Source organism: Elgaria multicarinata, chromosome 1 (genome assembly GCF_023053635.1).
Source record: "Elgaria multicarinata webbii isolate HBS135686 ecotype San Diego chromosome 1, rElgMul1.1.pri, whole genome shotgun sequence".
Taxonomy (NCBI): domain Eukaryota; kingdom Metazoa; phylum Chordata; class Lepidosauria; order Squamata; family Anguidae; genus Elgaria; species Elgaria multicarinata.
Genome location: NC_086171.1, coordinates 19,823,273 through 19,843,812, shown reverse-complemented (window position 1 = coordinate 19,843,812; position 20,540 = coordinate 19,823,273). Strand labels below are relative to the sequence as shown.

General features: G+C 42.8%; 1 protein-coding gene across 4 annotated transcripts in view; it reads left to right on the top strand.

The window, feature by feature from the left end:
• Positions 1 to 4,308: 4,308 nt before the first annotated feature.
• Positions 4,309 to 20,540, top strand: part of SLC6A20 (solute carrier family 6 member 20) — a 30,218-nt gene continuing 13,986 nt past the window's right edge. For 3 of the 4 annotated variants that reach the window (XM_063124221.1, XM_063124212.1, XM_063124203.1), the window contains exon 1: positions 4,324 to 4,444. In XM_063124221.1, the coding sequence (XP_062980291.1) occupies positions 4,324 to 4,444 (121 nt within the window). Of the gene's footprint in view, positions 4,445 to 20,540 lie in introns of all 4 variants that reach the window. The other variant, XM_063124230.1, reaches the window with a different exon arrangement.

The following is a 20,540-nucleotide window of genomic DNA, read 5'->3' as shown; positions in this document are numbered from 1 at the left end:
AACCATGTTGTTCATTCACTTATCCTCCATGGGCTGGATCCAAAGGTTCCTTCTTTCTCAAGGAGGAAGTTCTCCCATCAGAGAAAGGGAACCTTTGGATCCAATCCCATGAAAATTCTGCCTTATAGCCATTTATAAGAATGGTGTCTTCCAGTGGCAGATAATACAGCTTACATACAGCAGCACACACAGTATGGAAATACTTAGCAGTGTGTATTTGTGCTACTTCATATCTGTTGCTTCAAAAAATCAGACAAACTCATTGATTTAATGACAAAGTACTCCTGGGTGCAGAATTAAGGCATATGTGATTATGAAATGTAAACATAAACCAGGTAAACATAACATTGAACAATTGCTTCTCTTGGCCAGAACACATTAGCATTAACCCTGAGCTGTTTTATGAAATAGGGCAGTGTTAGTTCCTTGCCTGCAGGTAAAATGAAAATGTAAACAGAATGCATTTATAGTAATATGATGTTGTGAGGGGGAAAACATTTCTTGTTCTTTCAAGGAGCTTTCGTGATTATAAACTGAAGCACGTTTTCTCGCAGAGTAAAATTAAATGTTTTACATTGCCTTTCTTAACTGTGATAGAATCAACAGCTGGCATATCAGGACACCACCTGATTTTTAAAAAATTTATTTATTTATTTAGAATATTTATATACCGCTCTCCATTGAAAAATTTCAGAGCGGTGTACAAGGTAAAATGAAAATAAAAACAGAATAAAACAGTTAAAACAAAATTTAAAAGAAGCAAAAACAGAAATCCAAGGCTGCATGTTAAAGAAAGGCTTCTTGGAATAAAGATGTTTTCAGGAGGTGCTGAAAGGAGTACAAGGTTGGCTCCTGCCTGACCTCCAGAGGCAGGGAATTCCACAGGAGGGGCACCACCATGCTGAAGGCTCTTTCCCTGGTGGATTCCAATCGGAGGATGGATGGATGTGGAACCACCAGGAGCAGGCCCTTGGATGACCTCAGTGACCAGGCAGGTTGGTCACTAATTGACTTGGAAGAAGTGCAGAATGGTAATACTTTAACTAGCCAGTATGTTCCCTATCTTTACTAGTTATTTTTCTAAAATTGTGTATACATCAGTATACTTAAGAACATACCCATTTTCTTGGTGCATCGTCATAAAAAAGGATCATATGGAATTAGATCCAGACTTAGTCATATTTGGTGAGGAACAATTAAAATCAATGGGTCGTGTAGTCATGACTAATGTAAGTCCCATCGATTTCAATGAATCTACTCTTAAGTATGACTAAGTCTGGATCCAATCCCATAGTCTTTATTCAGACAAATAAGTAAAGACTATTTGAGGGAAAACTGCAGCTTGGCATGTGTGGGCATGCAATTTAGATGGGGAAATTGGCCCCAAGACTGCATCTCAAATCCAAACACAAGACTCTATAGGACAAAACCCAAAATGTCAAAAATGCACATATACTGTCAAGAATGCACTGTGGTGACTCTAATGAGCATAAATGTCTATCAGTAAAATATACTTTAGGTCAATAATTATAATAGGAAATGAAACTATGCTGGGAATCTTACAGAGAGGATTTAAAAAACCATTTCCCTCACGGCTTCATTATTTCCAGACATTTTACATCTCTAGTCTTTCTATAAAAGTGTTCTTCTTACATAGCTTTTAGAAATCATTTTTGGCGATATAAATACTTTGCCTTAAAGTCTAAAGATTTTTTTTCAAAATCAAAACTACAATTTCCCCCCCAAATTTTTTTTGAGGGCGGATGGACCCAAAAACAGTCCTTGGGGAAAAACTGGTTCCCCTCCCCCCCCCCAAAAAAAATCCTGTTTTTTTCTGGGGCTTCTCATCTCTAGGTAGAGCACATGCAAAAGGCCCTAGATTAAATTCTTGGTATCTCCAGGTAAAGCTGAAACCTTGAAGAACTACTACCACTGAAAGGAGACATTGCAGAACTAGATGAATCAATGGTCTGATCTGACATAAGGCAGCTTTCTAGGTTCTATAACTCCTTTCATAATTTGTTGATATCACTACTACTCCTTTAGCTGTACATGATGATGATCTCTGTAAACTAAAGCCCAGGACTCTTCTCCAATTATGACAATATATGCTGTTGTTTTCTCTCTGTTTTTTCAAGGCCCTTCAACACTTAACCTCTGCCCTCCAACATGAGTAGTAGAACATACTGGGGGCCAGTGGAATAAAGTTAAGAAAGGGATGTTTTCATACAGGACGCTAACAGTGCAGTCCTATATAAATTTACTTAGAAGCAAGCCCTACTGAGTTCAATAGGGCTTACTTCCACTTAGGACTGGGTATAGGATTGCAGTTTAAAAGCACCTTTGAGCCTCCCACATCCTACAACAAGTGTTAATCTTAATTGCAGGATAGAAAATGTTTTGTACCATATCTGTTTGGCTCACTCATTCTTCCCATGGTATTCAGGCCAAATCGGCTACCCAGTTAACCTGCAGAGCAATCCCATACTCAGAAGTAAATCCCACTGAGTTCTGTGGAACTTACTCCCAGATAAATGAGTATAGGATTGCAGCCTAAGACTAGATTATATGGAGGGAAAGGAAATGTTTAACTTAAATTGTTCTCCATTGCTTTATCTGATGTTCCATTCAGGCAGAAGCTTGTCTGTTAGCACACAAGCTAGCAGTGTCGTTATCTTACAGATTGTCTAATCATTTATTTAAAAACTCATGTTTTATAGACCATTACATATTTTCAATAGAGAAGCCAATCACTTCCATATGTGGAAGTGAACTTTTGGATCTACCCAATAATAAACATGGCTGCAATCCTATATCCACTTACCTAAGAGTAAGCCCCATTGAATTCAATGGGACCTACTTCTGAATAGACATGTATAGGATTGCGCTGTAAACCGTATTTGTGCTGTAACGTGAGCTAGCAAGAGTGTGCGTGTCCACCTAACAGCTATGGGGGTGTGGAAATGTCCAAGTGTGTGTGTATGTTAGCTAAATTCCAAGTGATTAATAATGTGTATGGGGTGTTATGAAAATAAAACTGCTATTCAGCCTTGATAGTAATTATTAATTTCAGGTGTCGTTGATTTTAATGGCTGTAAGGATGACTAAGTCTGGATCCAACCTTATGACAGGGATATAACATCATTGTGGCCATGGTGGGATGGCATGCTCCAGTGATAAGTACCTTAGCAGGCTCTGCTTCCAGCAGCTCCTCATCCTTCGCCACACAGAATAGCTTAGAGAAAACATAAGAAAGCAGCAGCAGCAGCAGAGCATACGACAGTTAAAGGCTTCACATATTTTTCAGCTACGTTTTAAAAAATATTTTGAATATTTTTTAAAATAAATAAAACGTTCACATATGTAATGTAAATCAGCAGTGATCAAGCCAGCTGTATATACCACAAGTCAATCCCATAACGTTCATAACTGCTTAAGGCCTTTCACAATCATAAATTCTATTAATAAATAAATGCATATCCTTTCTTAAAGTGTTTCTGTAAACATTAAGCCCACACACCAGTCAAGAATTGCAAAAAAACTGCATCTACCTAAGGTACCCCTTGAGAACCAAGCTAAACTGGAAAAAGCTTTTCTTTCCAAGACCTGTCTGGGGGTGATGGGAATTGTAGCCCAATGCATTGTGAGGGTGCCAGGTTGAAGAAGGCTGACCCAACCTAACCTAAAAGCTGTGCTTCTCAAAAAATAAAACGTATTTTAGTCACAGTGTTTTACCCAATAGCTTACTGTGTTTTTCCTCTTTTATAATCACTCTCTGACCAAAAGCCCTGCAGGAATGTTTTGGGTATGTCAAGAAAAAAAGAATTCAGTCATCAGTAAGGTGATTTAGAAATGAAATGAAACATTTGGAAGGTAGCAAGTACGTTAAACCCATACTGTTTTGTCCCCCGACAATTAATGAAGTGCAAGATGTTGACAGGTGCAAATAGTTTCCAAACCCCATGGGCTTGTCACAGAGTAATCTTGTGCAGCCCCAAATGTTTTTGATGTTAAGGCCAGCATGGGGCAAAACTAAATTATCAAATTTCAGATCTTTCCCAGAAATGCAAGTTGAAATCTGAACAATGATTTGTCTGGAATGCCTATTTTACAGCTTGCTTTCCGCTTTATTTATCTAACCAGCATTCCCACTTTGCAAAGTGCCTGTTAATAAGATTAGCAATTAAAAAGCCTGCATGGCAATTGGCAAGCATGTTCCCCTTCAAGTTGGGTTGGCAGTGCATCTCCGGCAGGGCTTGAAGAACACCTGAAGGAGTGAAGGCAAAGCACACTCTACTGTGTGTCCAGTGCAAAACAGCGGAAATGGAGACGGCCAGGCCATTGTGGGACAACCCCTTCCAGTTTGTATTTGCCTGCATATCTTATGCAGTGGGACTGGGGAATGTATGGCGGTTTCCCTATTTATGTCAGATGCATGGAGGAGGTGAGTGTAACTGACATTTCTTGGTTTGCCTGTAGGCACGGAATCAAGGAAGAAGTACCTTTATTTTGAAAACCAAGTTGTATTTTCAGAATAGCACTGGATGCTGGATAGGTTGACTTATCTTTAAAAGAAATAAGCAGTTGCTGTAATATTTTAGATAGACAAAATAAAATTAGCAGAAGATCCTAGCATCCTTCTGCTGTTTGTCATCCCTTCTTCCCATATGCTTCTATTTTCCTCAATAGATATCCAGTGTAGGTTTTCGTTTGTAAGTCTGCAGGCAGAATTTGTTCTTTTAACTTTAACTTAGTGTAAAGGGTGGTGGTGATTTTATATTTAATTAATAGATAGTATTATTAATTCACTTAAGCCCTATACAACTTGAGATCCAGGCTATTAGAAATACTGCATTCTCCCATGTGAACCTGTCTGGATGTTAAGATCTTTCGTGAAGGTCTTCTCTGGTTCCCATCACCATCAAAAGCATATTTGGTGTGGACTTAAAAGAAGGCCTTCTCAGTGGTTGCTCCCAGCCTCTGGAACACCCTGCCAAGAGAGGCTAGACTGACACCCTCTTTGCTGTCCTTCCACCAAGTAAAGACAGTTTTATTCAGGCAGGTCTTTGGCATGTAAGCTACTTAGTTGTTGGGGTGGGGAGGGGCGTTAACTAGTTAGATGTTGTTTATTTCTATTATTGCATTTTCAGTTGTGCTTTTAATTGCATTATTTTTATGTTTTAATCAAAGTTAGCTTTTTATGTGTATTTTATTAGAGTTAGCCTCCTTGAGCACCATTTTTGACAGAAAGACAGGATATAAATATACTTTTATTTAATGGTATTCTGACCATTTCTGACAGTGGGTGAAGATGAAAGGACTCAAGAGAAACCAGTTCAATTTCTTATATAAGCATAGGGCAGCAAGACACATTGCATTGGGCGGTATAAAAATGAAATAAATAAATAAATAAATTGCATGACCAAGCTGTGGAAGCCAAGAACTTGTTTTTATATGCGACTGTGAAAGGCCTGTGAAATTTCACCAGCAGGGTCCCCATGTCCCTTTCCTCTAGGCAAGATGCAGAACACTCAGGCCTGTGGGCCAAATGTAGCCCTCCTAGGGTCTCCCAGAGGGCTGTGCCCCCTTCCTCCAACCACCACCTGTTTAGTGGTTCCCAAGCTTTTGTGCATTTTCCCCATTCTAAAAGGTTGAACTGCCTCTCTAGGACTTAGTTACTGGCAGTAAGAGCTTTAAGCTAAAATAGGCTGGTATTTTTTATGTTAGCCCCACCCCTTTGTGGCTCCCAAGAGCTTTTCTAAAATGGAATTCAGCCCTCAGCGCCCCCGGCTCCACTACTCTAGGCCTTTCTCTTCATCCCATTTTGCATTGCTTCCTTCTCTTTTGTCTCCCCACTCCCAAACCAGCTCCTTGTGGGTTTTTTAAGGGGAGATGAAGCCTCAAATATACATTAACCCCTTCCTGCAAGTGTGCCATCAGAAAGAAGGAGAGACATCATTGGACCATAGTGTCAGGTGTTATGGGCAGATTTTATATCCACTGCAATATTGTTCCTAGTTACAGCACACTGAGTTCCAGTCTCCTTCCCCACCCCACCTCAGGACAAAATGGCAGCCACAGCCACTTATATGGAAGAAATGAAAGTTGCATCTTACCTCTTGTGGCTCAAAGCTGCACCTTACCTCTGATAATTCCAGCTATTGAAAGCCAAATAATACATGATGAATTGGGTCTTCAGACATATTTTTAAAACTTTAAGATAGCCACTGGGGGTGGGGGTGGTCCAGTTTTGATCAAAACAATAGTACAAGGGGAGGGATCTTTCACCCTACACTGGTACTCTGATCTATATCAACCCCAGAACAGAAAAAATAAAATAGAATACAAGTACCTGTATCTTGTCCGTACTATTTTCTTCTGTGGGGCTGTTAGATGTTTGGAGATGGATTCAGATGGGGAAAACAGTTTTGAAACCTGTTCTCCCATTATTACTGATCCAATCAAAACTGGAGCTTCTCTTTAGCTGCTTTAGTTGCTTTCAAAGTCAGGAGATGAGACTGTTGAGCTTTTGCATTGTGTGAAGTTTGACGCCAAGAATCAACTGCTGCTATCTGCATCCCTGGGTTTTTTGTTTTTTGTCGAACTCATTGAGGAAATTTTGAGAGAAGGCGATGGAATGCTGGGAATGTGCTCCTTTAGAAAACATCCAAATGCCAAGAAGGGGAATAATGCAATGCCATCAGTCAGGGCTTGCATCAAGGGTGGGCTCCTGCCTTCAAGGGCCCATGTCCCAGTCAAGGCCCATTGACAAATGCTCTCCAGACTTGCTGTTCTTCTTCATCATTTGTAAGCTGCTTGTTCATCTACCAGAGAGCTCCGGCTATTGGGCGGTATAGAAATGTAATAAATAAATAAATAAATAAATAAATAAATAAATAAATAAATACCTTTCATTCCAGCACACCCAAAAGAAGGTAAAAAGGACAAGCAGTAGATGCCACTGTCTTCTTGCTTGCTGGGTCTCTGCCAAACAAGCACGTGTTAGCGATGATAACGAGGAGGAATCCTGATCTTCCCAAGCAAATTAACAGTCTGCCACTGACATCAAAGGCATATGACAAAAAAAAATACAGTTCTATAAAAGTGTTTATTGCCATGTGGATTCTATCATTATGGCAGAAGTAGAGTGATGGAGCAAATACACTGCAGTTTGTAGCCTGAGCCAGACATGGTGGCAGCAAATGATGTCCCACCCCAAGGCAAAGTGCATAGTGTCCAAGGCTGGTCAGGTCGGTTCGGCAACAGAGGCAGATAATTCCACAAGCACCTCTCCCATTGTTAGCCAATAAAAGTATGACAGTGATAAATTTAATAGCTAGCAGTTTGCGGCTCTTTCATGATACACCCAATCAGCTGTCTGGGGTGACTACATCACTCTGCCTAAAAGTAGGGCCAGCCCTGAAAATGTCATATAGTGTGTTTGTTACCTTACTATAAAGTCAAAGTACGGTGAAACTGACATACAAAGATGCGGACTTTCAAAATGTAAATCATTGTATCCCCATTTCCTCCATATATTTCCTTAAGTCATACCATGAACTAAACTGATCCCAAAATTTTGTGTGGTGTGTGTGTGTATTCTGGAGCTGAGTTTTTGCTTCTCTAAATTATTAAGTCTCAGCTCACAAGGAGAGCTGAGCTCCAGCTATACTAGGGTGACCATATGAAAAGGAGGACAGGGTTCCTGTATCTTTAACAGTTGCATAGAAAAGGGAATTTAAGCAGGTGACATTTGTATATATGGAGAACCTGGTGAAATTCCTTCTTCATCACAACAGTTAAAGCTGCAGGAGCTATACTAGAGTGACCAGATTTAAAAGAGGGCAGGGCACCTGCAGCTTTAACTGTGGTGATGAAGAGGAAATTTCACCTGGTTCTCTATATATACAAATGACACCTACTGAAATTCCCTTTTTCAGTATAACTGTTAAAGATACAGGAGCCCTGTCCACTTTTCCATATGGTCACCCTAGCTATACTCAAAGTTCAGAAGAATGTGAAGAGTGGCCAGTTCTTGAAATAACAGTTCTGGTAACCGGGCAAGCTGTGGGCAGATCCCTCTAAATTGGGGGCTGGAGCTCAGAGCTGATCAAAACGAAGAGTGCATAGGGTGATCACATTAAAAGATAGACAGGGCTCCTGTGTCTTTAACAGTTGTATAGAAAAGGGAATTTCAGCAGGTGTCATTTGTATGTATGCAGCATCTGGTGAAATTCCCTTTTCATCACAAAAGTTAAAGCTGCAGGAGCCCTGCCCTCTTTTGTATTTGGTCAGTGACCAGTGGTTTTTGGCTAGTCTGGAGGCAGAGGCACAAAATTTATCTATTTACAAGAAGTTATAGATTTGTGACTGGATCTCTCATGTCTATTTTCTCTTTTGAAGGCAACCACAGGGGAGGGAGAGGAGGAATTGGATTGAGACCAAGGCACCAGGGGAGGGGGCAGTTAACCATTTCTTCTTGTGCTATTTCCCCAACGTAAATTCCTCTCATCATTATTTCCGTGTTCGGGAAAGCTACCCATAATCTTTCCCTTGTGGAGGAACACCTTTGGGGGTGATTTGTATTTGGAAAACAGGGCGGGGCAAGGCTTGGCAGGCCCTTGGGCAAGATGCCTTCAATGGGGCACCCCCTTTCTGAATTCCTGACCCCTCGCCACTGCTGCTCATTGGCTTGCCCCCTCCCTCTGGCCCCAATATGCACAGCCACCCAGAGGCAGGTAGAGCAGCATCTCTTCTTTCTCTTCACCCTTGTCACTCTTTATGCACTTTAAGAGGGTAGGTAAATAAGTAACAACAAAAAGGAAGAGGAAAAACAGCCAGAGCCAGCATCAGTTCTGCTGGGATGTAGGCCTCAGCAGGTGCCCCCTGTCCCTGATGCTTGCCCTGCAGTGTGGAGACGGTTAACTCTCCCCCAGCACCATAGTCCCAACCTAAGTTGGTGGGCTTCACAGCTGCTTCTAAAACCGAGAGGCAGAGTATATTTCATCAGATTGCTGCTTTGTCTATTTTGCCCCCATTTCACATGGCAAGCGGCTGCCTGCCACAAATACTTACAAGCCTTTGCATACCCGGCACACTCCAAAAATAGGGGGAACTGTTCACACTGTTAGGGGCGTTGTTATTAAAGGGCATTTCTACAATATCAAGGCTCTAAGGCTCTCGAGAACTCCCTTTGCAAGGAAGTTACCTAACTTCCAAACAAAGGCCTTGTTAATAAAGGCACAGGCGGGAGGCAGCAAAAATAATTCCCTGAATAAAACGGATTATGGCTGAGCATTCCCTTCACCTTCTGTTACTGTGCACACCGCATTCATTTCCAGTGCTGAACAGTCCCCACATCAAGGAATGTTAATGCGGGAGATTAAATGCCAAATAATAGCTATTTACATAAATATTTTGGCATGCTCTAAAAAGGAAGCTGGAAAAGGCTGCACACAAAAATCTGCTTTGGTCAGTGGGTTGCTCAGAGGTGATTCCAAAGTCAAACAGGGGCTTGGAAAGTTTTCTTGAAGGTTGTCTACAAGCTAGATGCGCCAGGGGAATGCCATTGAAAATGGCAGCTTTGGGGTGCATCCTCCCCTGTGACATGTAGAAAAACATATCCCATACCTGACATCAGCATCTTATGAGTTTTATTTCAATGGGTCTACTCCAAGGATGTGTAAGCTGGATCCAACTGTGTTGCTTTACATTATGAAGGAGAATAACAGAAGCTGCCATGGAAATGTCATTTTTGGCAACATCTCCTTAATACAGGAGTACAGAATTTCACGCCCAGGAATCAAATCCGGTCCTCCAGGATTCCCCAGGAGGCCACACCCGCTTCCCCTGGCCACACCCCTCTCCCCCAACCAACTATTGCTGGGTGGTTTCCAGGCTTTTGAGGTGCCATTTTTTCACCATTCTAAAAGGCTGACATGCCTCTCCTATGGCTTAGTTACTGGTGGTAAGAGCTTTAAGCCAAAATATGTTGATGTCGTTGCTATTTTTGCTCCTGCCCTTTTTGCCTTCAGCCCCACCCAGCATGAATGCGGCCCCTGAGAGCTTCTCCAAACTGGAATTCGGCCCTCGGGCTGAAAAAGGTTTAACGCCCTGACATAAATAATCCTGGCCCCAGCCCTGACATACATCCTACGAGAGGGCTACACAGCTGCTAATCCTTCAGGAGAAATTGTAATAAATGTTGACTTCTTTCTGCAGTCGCATTATATATATGAAAAGGGCTCCACACGATTAAGGGAAAATAGGGCACCACCTACAAAATCTGGCCATTGAATGTGGATCTCTGAAGAGGAGACACTTATGCATGTGTAGCACTATATACATAGACTTCTGCTCTTCAGAAGTCCATCACACAGAACTGGAGTAAGGTGGAGCCAGATAGGGCCGCCACATCAGGAGCGGATCCAGTGGTGCACCCCAGCAGCCCCTCAATTGTATGGAGTAAACACTGTTTGCTGCCAGAAGGAGGCTTCTGCTCATCAGGTTTCTATTCATTCTTATCCTAGTATCACTACTAAAATTCTCACTTGGGAAGGGGGTGGTGGAGGAGCAAGCGAGTTTTGAAAAGATTTCAGTGTAAGCAAGGATTGGGTTCATAGTTCACAGGGTTACCTTCTTTCTGCTAACCCTACTGGCTCCTACCCAGGAACTCTGTTGTGGCTCCAATGTGTATGTCTTGCTTGGTACTTGCCTTAGTCTCACACACTGAAACAAATACATTCATTCAAATAGAAAGGGGCACAAACAATGGCACTCCACCTGTCTAAGGAAGACTTCTCCAAGAATCTAGTTTGGTTAGCTGAAACTCTACTCCTAGTTCTCCTGAAGTGTTATTCTTGTCAAGTGTCCTACGGCACCCCGGATTATCATAGGAAGCCAGGGCCGGTGTCAAGGCAGGCATGGTGACGATGTCTGATGATCAAATTCCCACTGTGCTCTGAAGGCCCTAAATTCTTCAGACACAAACTGAGGGCCATTGTCTGAAAATAAAACATCGGGTATTCCATAATGGGCAAAGTGTCCTTTAAGCTTTCTGATAATTGTTCGAGATTGGGTATCTAGCAAGGAGTCTATCTCCCAGAAATTGGAATAGTAGTCCACCGTTATGAGGTATTCTTTGTCTTGCAACTTGAATAAGTCTACTCCTACCTTTTCCCAAGGCCTCCTTGGAATCTCATGTGGGTGGAGTGTTTCTTTTTGCTGTCTGTCACCTAGAGAATTGCAGATCTCACATTGTGCCATGTAAGTTTTCAGCTGATCATTCATGCCAGGCCAATATACGCATTCTCTCGCTCTCCTCAGACAGCTCTCAATTCCCATATGTGAGGAGTGTATCCTTTTCATTATGTCCAAGCGCATTGCCTCTGGGATGATAGCTCTGTTTGCCCTAAAGAGAATTCCATCTTGCACACTGAGCTCCTCTCTCATTGAGAAATAGGGTGTAGCTTCCACTGGTAGCTGATGTTTGGTCTCTGGCCAACCATCCAGGACAATGCGTTTAACTATCTGTAAGTTGGTATCCTGCTCTGTGCCTTCCTGTATTGCTTGTAGGCGTGGCCGTGAAATGGGTCGATTGCAGCATATTTATTGACTCTAAGTCCTTTTCAACTGAACCATCTTCACTGGGCTCTGAGAGATATGCTCTGCTTAATGTGTCTGCCATTACCAGGTGCTTGCCTGGATGATATTGGATCTGTACATCATACTTTTGCAATCTCATCAACATCCTTTGAAGCCTCTTTGGGGCACTCAATAATGGTTTCCGCACAATGGTTTCCAGTGGCTTGTGATCCGATTGGACATGTACTGTCTGTCCAAAAGTGAGCTGGTGGAAGCATTCCATCCCAAAAAGGACAGCTAACAGTTCTTTTTCAATTTGTGCATAACCTCTCTCTGTTTCTGACAGTGCTCTACTGGCAAAAGCAATTGGTTGTTGTTTTGTAAAAGGGCCGCTCCAAGCCCCTTTTGTGAGGCATCACATTGTAGGACCAGCTGTTCTCCTGGGCTGTAGTACTTCAGTACAGGGGTCTTGGATATAGTATCCTTAATTTTATCAAATGCTTGCTGATGACTCTCTGACCATTCCCATTCTACTTCTTTGTGTGTCAACTGTCTGAGTGGCTCACAGTCAGCTGTTAACCCTTTACAAAACTTCGCCAGGTAGTTTACCATGCCTAAGAATCGTTGCACACCTTTCACATCCTCAGGTCATGGCATCTCTCGGATTGCCTTAACTTTTCCAGGGTCCACCTTCAACCCATCTGCAGTCAGCAGGTGGCCAATGTAAGGTACTTCTTTCAGTCTTAATATGGCCTTATCCTGATTCAATTTGATGTTCCTCTCTCTGCACCTCTCCAGAAAATGGCACAACTTTTTGCCATGATCTCTTGTTGCTTCTATTATCGTATCTCCTTCTCCCACAATTAGGATATCATCTGCAATTATCTTCAGGCCTGGGATGTTCTCTAGCTCTTGATTCAACCTGCGTTGAAACACTTCTGGGGCAGGGCTGATGCCCATTGGCATTCGTAACCAGCGGTATCTGCCAAAAGGGGTTGCAAATGTGGTCAGGTAGCTAGATTCCTTATCCAGTTCTATGTGCCAAAATCCATTTTTCACATCAAACACTGAAAAAACCTTGGCTCGTGATAGGTCACATAGAACATCATCAATGGTTGGCAGGGGATAATGACTGTGTTTTAATGCCTTATTTAAAGGTTTAGGGTCAATACAAATACGGAGTTTTCCAGAGGGTTTCCGTACAATGACCAAACTGCTGTTCCATTCTGTGCTAGTCTCTACTGGAGCAATTATGCCTTTGCTTTGAAGGCTTGCTAGTTCCTTCTTCAGTGGTTCTGCCAGTGCCATAGGAACTCTCCTTTTAGGGATCTTTACTGGTTCTACTGAAGGATTTACCTCAAGTTTCAATTTCCCTGCCAAATGTCCTTCCCCTTCAAAAACATCCCCAAAATCTTTCAGTATTTTCTCCATAGTCCAAATCCTGGACTGGTTCTGCTCACTGGCTTGTACAGCATTCAGGATGTTCTTATGTTGCACGTGAATCAATTGCATAGCTTGGACTGCTTTGCTTCCTAGCAGTGGTCTGTGGGCATTCCCTTCCACGATGATGAACTCTAAGCGATAGAGTCTATTATTCTTTGGACTGCGAATCTTTAGCCTGCACTTCCCCACAGGTGTCAGGGTACTGCTATTGTACATAATGAGCAATTGGCCACATGGTTCCAGATCTGTTTTCTTGTCTATTAGAGCTAATGGCAGCACATTGCAGGTGGTTCCACAATCCAGTTGGAAATGAACTGGGTGTTTGTTCAACAACATAGTGGCAAACAATGTGGTGTGGTAGGTTACCTTCTTCCCTGTATTCCCCACTATGTGGAGATCATGATTCACTGGACCCAAAGTGAGGCTTAAAACATCCTCACAGTTTTCAGACTCATCGCTTTCATTCTGTATTGTTCTCACAGCCAGCCTATTAGGTTTCTTCTCACTCTTGCACTGACTTTGGAAATGGTTGGGTTTGCCACAACCTTTACACTTCTGTCCATATGCTGGGCACCTTTCTTTTCTCTTTCCGTGTTGTTTCCCACAGAACATACACTGTATTTTAGGCAGTCGTCTCTGAGGCTGCCGGCCCTGCTCATTATACGGACTTGACTGGTGTTGGACTGCATGCACCTGCACCTCATGGGTGCCTTCTAATGTCCTAAGCCTCTCTTTAGTAGCTTCAGCTGCCCTAGCAATCTCCAAACAATGAGTCAGTGTTAAATCTGGCTCCCGCAACAGCCTCTCACGGAGATGTTGGTCTGTGGTCCCACAGACAATTCTGTCTCTGATGAGGGAGTCTGTGATAGCCCCAAAATTACAGGTTGTTGCCAAAGTCCTTAGTGCAGTAACATAAGCATCCAGTCTCTCTTCAGACCCCTGCTGCCTCATAAAGAATTGATATCGTTCCATTGTTTCATTTTGTTTAGGTATGCAGTAATCATCCAGCCCTTTTACTAGCTGTTGCAGAGTAGAAGTTGTACTAAACCCAAGAGTTTTGCATATCTCTCGCCCCTTTTCTCCAATCAGATAATATAATAACTTTACCTTTTGCTTTTCTTCCTCTTTTGTGAAGGCAAGATCCAGGTACAATTCAAACTCCTCTTTCCAGTTCTGCCAAGCTTGAGCCAGATTAGGCCCAGTGAAATCCAGTGATGGGGGGGCTTTCAAACCTCGCTCCATAATCCAAAATCTCAAGCTGTTTTTTGTTGTTGTTGTAAATGGGTCTTGTTAGACTTCTGACACCATGTTTCAAAGATAGGTTTGTTGCAAATGAGGAATGCAGTATTATATAAAAATAAAACTTTTATTGCCTCAAACAAACATAGCTTCTAACTTCTCTCCAGCCCTGACTGACTCCTGAGAGTGCTGAGTCACTGACTGCTGTGTCACCTCCTGATTGGGCGAGTATTCCTTCAATCAAAGTCTGTGTCCCTGACTTCCTCTTCCATCTAACTTCCTGTGTGTCTCACTTAGTTCTACCTAGTGATACAGTCTCACACACTGAAACAAATACATTCATTCAAATAGAAAGGGGCACAAACAATGGCACTCCACCTGTCTAAGGAAGACTTCTCCAAGAATCTAGTTTGGTTAGCTGAAACTCTACTCCTAGTTCTCCTGAAGTGTTATTCTTGTCAAGTGTCCTACGGCACCCCGGATTATCATAGGAAGCCAGGGCCAGTGTCAAGGCAGGCATGGTTGGGCACCTGCCAAGGGCCCACGTACCAGCAGGACCCACTGACCAGTGACTCCTGGAGTTGCTGTTCTTCATCACTGCAATTTACTTGTTTACCAGCCTCTCACTCTGATCGAGTCAGTGGTGGTGGTCAGAAGAAGGAGCAGATGTTGCTGCTTAATTCCTCCCTGGATCTCTGCCTGTCAAGCAAGCAAGTGGTAGCATTGATGAGAAAGAGAATGAAGAGCATTATTACCTTTCCCCCAGCTAACTGGGTACTCATTTTACCGACCTCGGGAGGATGGAAGCCGGCAACCCTACACTAAAACTACTGGGATTTCATGACACCACACCTCCCCAGTAAAATAGATATGTGTGTGTTTTCCCACCGCAACATTGTGCTCACCACTGCTAGCAGTATAGCAAATTCACCTTGGGCAAAACAGCCCTTACAGCTTCTAAAAAGGCCAGTCTTCAGAAAATGAAACTGTCTATTTTGGAATTTCAACCAAACAGAATTAGACTGTGTAGATTCTTTGTCTAACCAGGCAATCATTGATGAAACAGCCTTTGGTAAGATGTTTGTCAGATGGGGGAGGTTTCACTTTATCAATGGACCTTTGTGGGTCAGTAGTCCACACAGCCGAAGTTTTCCAAATCTTGGTGCTGAGATAAGAATCTGCACGTGTGCCTAAATACCTCTCAAAGATTTCCTGGACAACAAGATGTACCTGAAAGAGAGCACCACCAAACCATTTAAAAAAGTTGCTGCTATATCACATTGAAAGCAAGCGAATTCAGATGTGAGTGGGCTGTGGGGTTTTTGGGAGGGGGTTCAAAGGAAGAAGAGAAATGTTTGAAAGCTTGATTCCACAGCTTTGTAGGGAGATAAGTTCAGGAATCAACAGATGGTTTCTTCTCACCATCCCTGGGAGTTATTTATTTGTTTAGTATATTTATTACATTTTAATTTTTAAAAAATAATTACCACATTTTATCCTCCAAGGAGTTCAGGGATGTACACATGGTCTCTAGTCTCCTTCATTTTACCTTCATAGTAACCTTGTGAGGTAGGCTAGGATGAGAGCGAGCGACTTACTCAAGGTCATTCAGCTTCATGGTTGGGTGGATGGCGACTAGTGATTGGTTGCTTGAAGCTGGGGAAAAGAGCAGGAATGGGCTCTAGTACTTGGATAACTGCCAGAAAACCCCACATTCCCTCCTGGCATGGGGATTTCCTGCCCTCGCCCTGCAGCAGCGATACCCGGGATTTGAGGGGGAAGCAGCAGCAAAGTGGCACCATGAAAACAGGTCCCTGGTAAGCTTTCATGTGAGGAATATGGAGAAGGCTCCATCTTGTCCTTCACCTCAGGCAGCAAAATGTCTTGAGACAAACCTGAGTTGGAGATCTCGCCTATCCTTTGGGGAGATTTCCTTTTTGGGGGGTTTAGGGTAGAATTTGCCATCTTAAATCAGCTCTTGCCTACAAAATAATCACCTGCAGCTCATTCCTAATTATATTTGCTCACAAGGAAGTTCAACTGATTTCAGTAAGTCTAAACTTCCAAAGTATCTGTATTGACTTCAAAGTGCCACACATCCTTGCTCTTCTCTCTCTTCCCTTGGTTATATTTTAATGCTTTTTACAGCAATTAGTTATCCTTTAACAGTCACTGAGTCTGAACTGTGTGAAAGACTCTCCTTAATCACATCTAGAGTACAAAATTATTTACAGAAAATGATTCTAGTATTGCCAACTCAAACAGTCCTTGTCAATAGGCTTACATTCTAATAGACATTGGATTGGATCCAGACTTACATACTTAGAGTAGATCCATTGAAATCAATGGGACTTACTTTAGACTACTCTAAGGATGACTGTGGCTCCAACCCAATGTATAAAAGGAAAAACAGAGAGGGAAGAGGAATACAATCCTTTGATAAACTTGCACAATTTAGGCTGCAAACCTGTACCCACTTACCTGAGAGTAAGCTCCATTGAACTCAATGAGATGGGCACAATGTACTGCACTGTAACTTATATAAGCACTTGGGATCTGAAAACCTGGGGGAACATTATACATTCAGTGCAAGGACTCCTTTTAAATAGTATCCTACATGTTAAATATACCCCAACTCCCACTTCGAATGGTTCTAGACTGGCAGTTCCAAGCACGGACAATAAAAATAATATTTATTTATTTATTATTTATTTATTACATTTTTATACCGCCCAATAGCCAAAGCTCTCTGGGCGGTTCACAAAAATTAAAACCATAATAAAACAACCAACAGGTTAAAAGCACAAATACAAAATACAGTATAAAAAGCACAACCAGGATAAAAACCACACAGCAAAATTGATATAAAATTAAAATACAGAGTTAAAACAGTAAAATTTAAATTTAAGTTAAAATTAAGTGTTAAAATACTGAGAGAATAAAAAGGTCTTCAGCTGGCAATGAAAGGAGTACAGTGTAGGCGCCAGGCGGACCTCTCTGGGGAGCTCATTCCACAACCGGGGTGCCACAGCGGAGAAAGCCCTCCTCCTAGTAGCCACCTGCCTCACTTCCTTTGGCAGGAGCTCACGGAGAAGGGCCCCTGTAGATGATCTTAAGGTCCGGGCAGGTACATATGGGAGGAGGCATTCCTTCAAATAACCTGGCCCCAAACCGTTTAGGGCTTTAAATGTCAATACCAGCACTTTGAATCGGGCCTGGACCTGGACTGGCAGCCAATGAAGTTGTAAAAGGACTGGCGTAATGTGATCTCGCCAGCCAGACCCTGTTAGTAAACGGGCTGCCCTGTTTTGTACCAGCTGAAGCTTCCTGTCCGTTTTCAAAGGCAGCCCCACGTATAACGCATTGCAGTAATCCAAACGAGAGGTTATCAGAGCATAATCATGCAGCTATTCCATCTTTCCCTCCTTAATAGATCTTGGGTTCTTTCAGATGAACATTTATTGAGAAATCAGCATGGCTCATTCACTCACATTTCATGTGGGGACCAGAAGTACATTGTTAGTGCTATATAAATAAATTAATAATAATAATAATAATAATAATAATAATAATAATGATGTCATCATCTATTTGTAATCACCCATGTTTCCCGAGCGATTCTCTTGATTTTTTGCCTAATGTGGAAACTCCATTAAGGAAGGAAAGTGCAGAACAGCAATGCAATTTCTTTGAATGTGTGGATGGAAGCAGTTTGGACAGTAGCTATAGGCCCGATGTAATTGCAGGACAGTGAAAATTACAACCTTGAAAGAGATCCACACAACAGGTTTCCCCACTGAAAGCTCTGAGGCACAAACTACAGGGGAAAGAGTTATCCTTCCCAGGCAATCAAGGACAAGACTCAGTAACCTGAATGATTCCTGGGATCAGCCTTCCCAGGCGATCAAAGACATAATTCTCCACAAACAGCACAAGGAACTAGAATGATTCTTGAGGTCATCCTTTTGAGGCAATCAAAGGCAAGAGTTCTAGCAAAGGCCCAAACAAATCCACATGCAGAGGGACTTCATCCAAAGTGTAAGATACCTCCTCTGGGCCAAGGGCTTTTGGCCTTTCATCAATGCCCCTGTCCAAACAGGGCATCTCTGCTCAGCCCTCCAGCGATGCAATCTGGGTGACTGTGGCATTACCCCACAGTTCTGTGCCCTTAGGTGTGTCTGCCTTTGTATATCTAGTGAGTGCAGAATGTTGGACTGAGTGGGTGTGGCTGATGATGCTGTGAAGGTGGGGAAGAGTATAAATGAGGGAGTCTAGAGCTTGGGGTGGGGTTGGTTGGGAGTGGGGGTGTCAGTTAGGATTGTCAGTGGTGTGGAGAGTGAAAGGAGATAAGATTTTAAGAGACTTAAGATTACTGATTTTATTAAAACTAGTAGATTAAGCAGGTTAACTTGAATTTGAAGTAACTAAGATCTGTTAAAGAAAAATAAACATTTTGTTTTGTTACCTCAAACCACGTGTCTGCTTGGCTTTATCACCTGCGCTACAGTTACTATCGTAAACACCTTATATATAACCTTCAGCTTATTACATACACAGTAAAACCTTTTCAGATTCTAGCCTTTACCCTCTCATATGAAGGAAAGATTGTGTTTTACCCTACCCTCAGGTTGTTCAAGTGGTGGCGCTTGGCTTGAGGAGGGTTTGTGTGTGACAAGGCCTGGTGTGTGAGGCCTGTGTCGTGACCCTTCTGCAAAACCCACCTCACTTTGTCAGGTTCTCGCAGAGAGCTTCCACCCTCCCTCTTTGTCAAGGCAGACTCAGCAGGTGGACGTGGGGAATAGAGTGACTCACCCACCCACCCACCCGCTTTGCTCTGAGAACACTGATAGACTGAGAGAAGTTCACACACATTCTGAACATTTCACAGGCTGAACAGGCCCAAACCCTTCCAGACTATCCTAATCAAATCCTGGCTATAACCTACAAGGCCCACTGTGATGCTGAAGCTGGGCCCTGACTGGATGGGGTGGGGAAGGTATTTTTCCTAGCAACAGTATCTTGTCCCAGTTGTAATGCAAAGTTTTAGGATGGCTTGGTCCTGAATAGGCCATTAAAATCCATTAGCAAAGACCTGCTCCTGGTGGCGCTGAAGAGCTCCATCACACCAGCGTTATAGCCCGCTGTCACGGTGAGTTGCATACAAAGAACTCAGATGATGCCGTCCATGTCATCTGCCCTGATCTCGCCTCTTCCTCCCCCCTCTTTGCGAGGTTTCCAAGTGCAGGGAAGGAACAGTTTTTCCAGCAATGCGCTCGGTCCTCTACGTGTATTTTTATCCCATCGTACTCAATCCAATGTTCTGAGGGTGGGCAGCATTGCTGTTGAAAGGGAGGGAGCGTGCCAGGGAAAAGTGTCCCTGCAAACAACCAATAGATTGTAAGGGGAGGTACAAATGAGATCTGCGGGGTGGGGGGAAACAGCGATTCCGAGGAGAGGTGTGAAGATGAATGAAACATAAGGCTTTCAAACACTAAGTAAACAGAGGGGGATAATACAAGGGCAAAAGTTCAGGTGTGATGGAGCTCGAAAACTTCCAGAACTGGTTTGCTGATATGGATCAATACAGCTGCCTGTATTTTTGGACTCTTCTTGGGGGTGTGGCTATGGGGACAGTTATGGTGATTGCCTGCACTTTAGAATTTACCACTACACCACTGACTACAGGAAATGTTTCCCCTGAAGGATTTTCATTCACTCTAATATTTGTGAGACAAGCTCCCAAAAAGGTTTCAGTGCTTTCGATTATGGACAGTTCTGATATCTGATAGCACTGGCCAGCACATTAAAAGACCAGTAGCACTATTTGAGGTCTGGATCATTCCAAATTTGGCACACTCCAGGAGAAGGAGTGTGCTTTTGATAGAGGACAAATATAAGGCAATGAATGCTTCCAGTTGGGCATAGGGATGGTCACTTGCACATCATCAAAAAAGAGGAAATGTATCACCGAAACAGAGGACAAAAGACATAGATTTGCCAGTAAAAAGGCATTGCACAGCTATTCTATCTTTCATTCTTTCACAGATTTTCTCTTTAAGGAAAAAGGCTGAAGTGGAAGGAAAATGTAGGAAGGTTGCAATGGGGGAGAATGATGACTGGGCCTCCTATAAAATCCTGAGAATAAGGCAGGGTGAGTGCACAATAAAAGCCCCATCTGGAAGCATCCCTAGTGAGCGTCTATGTAGAATTGGGAAAGAGATCAGCAAATGGAGCTGGAGGTGAAGTCACACAGCATCAGGCCCCCTGCTATACCA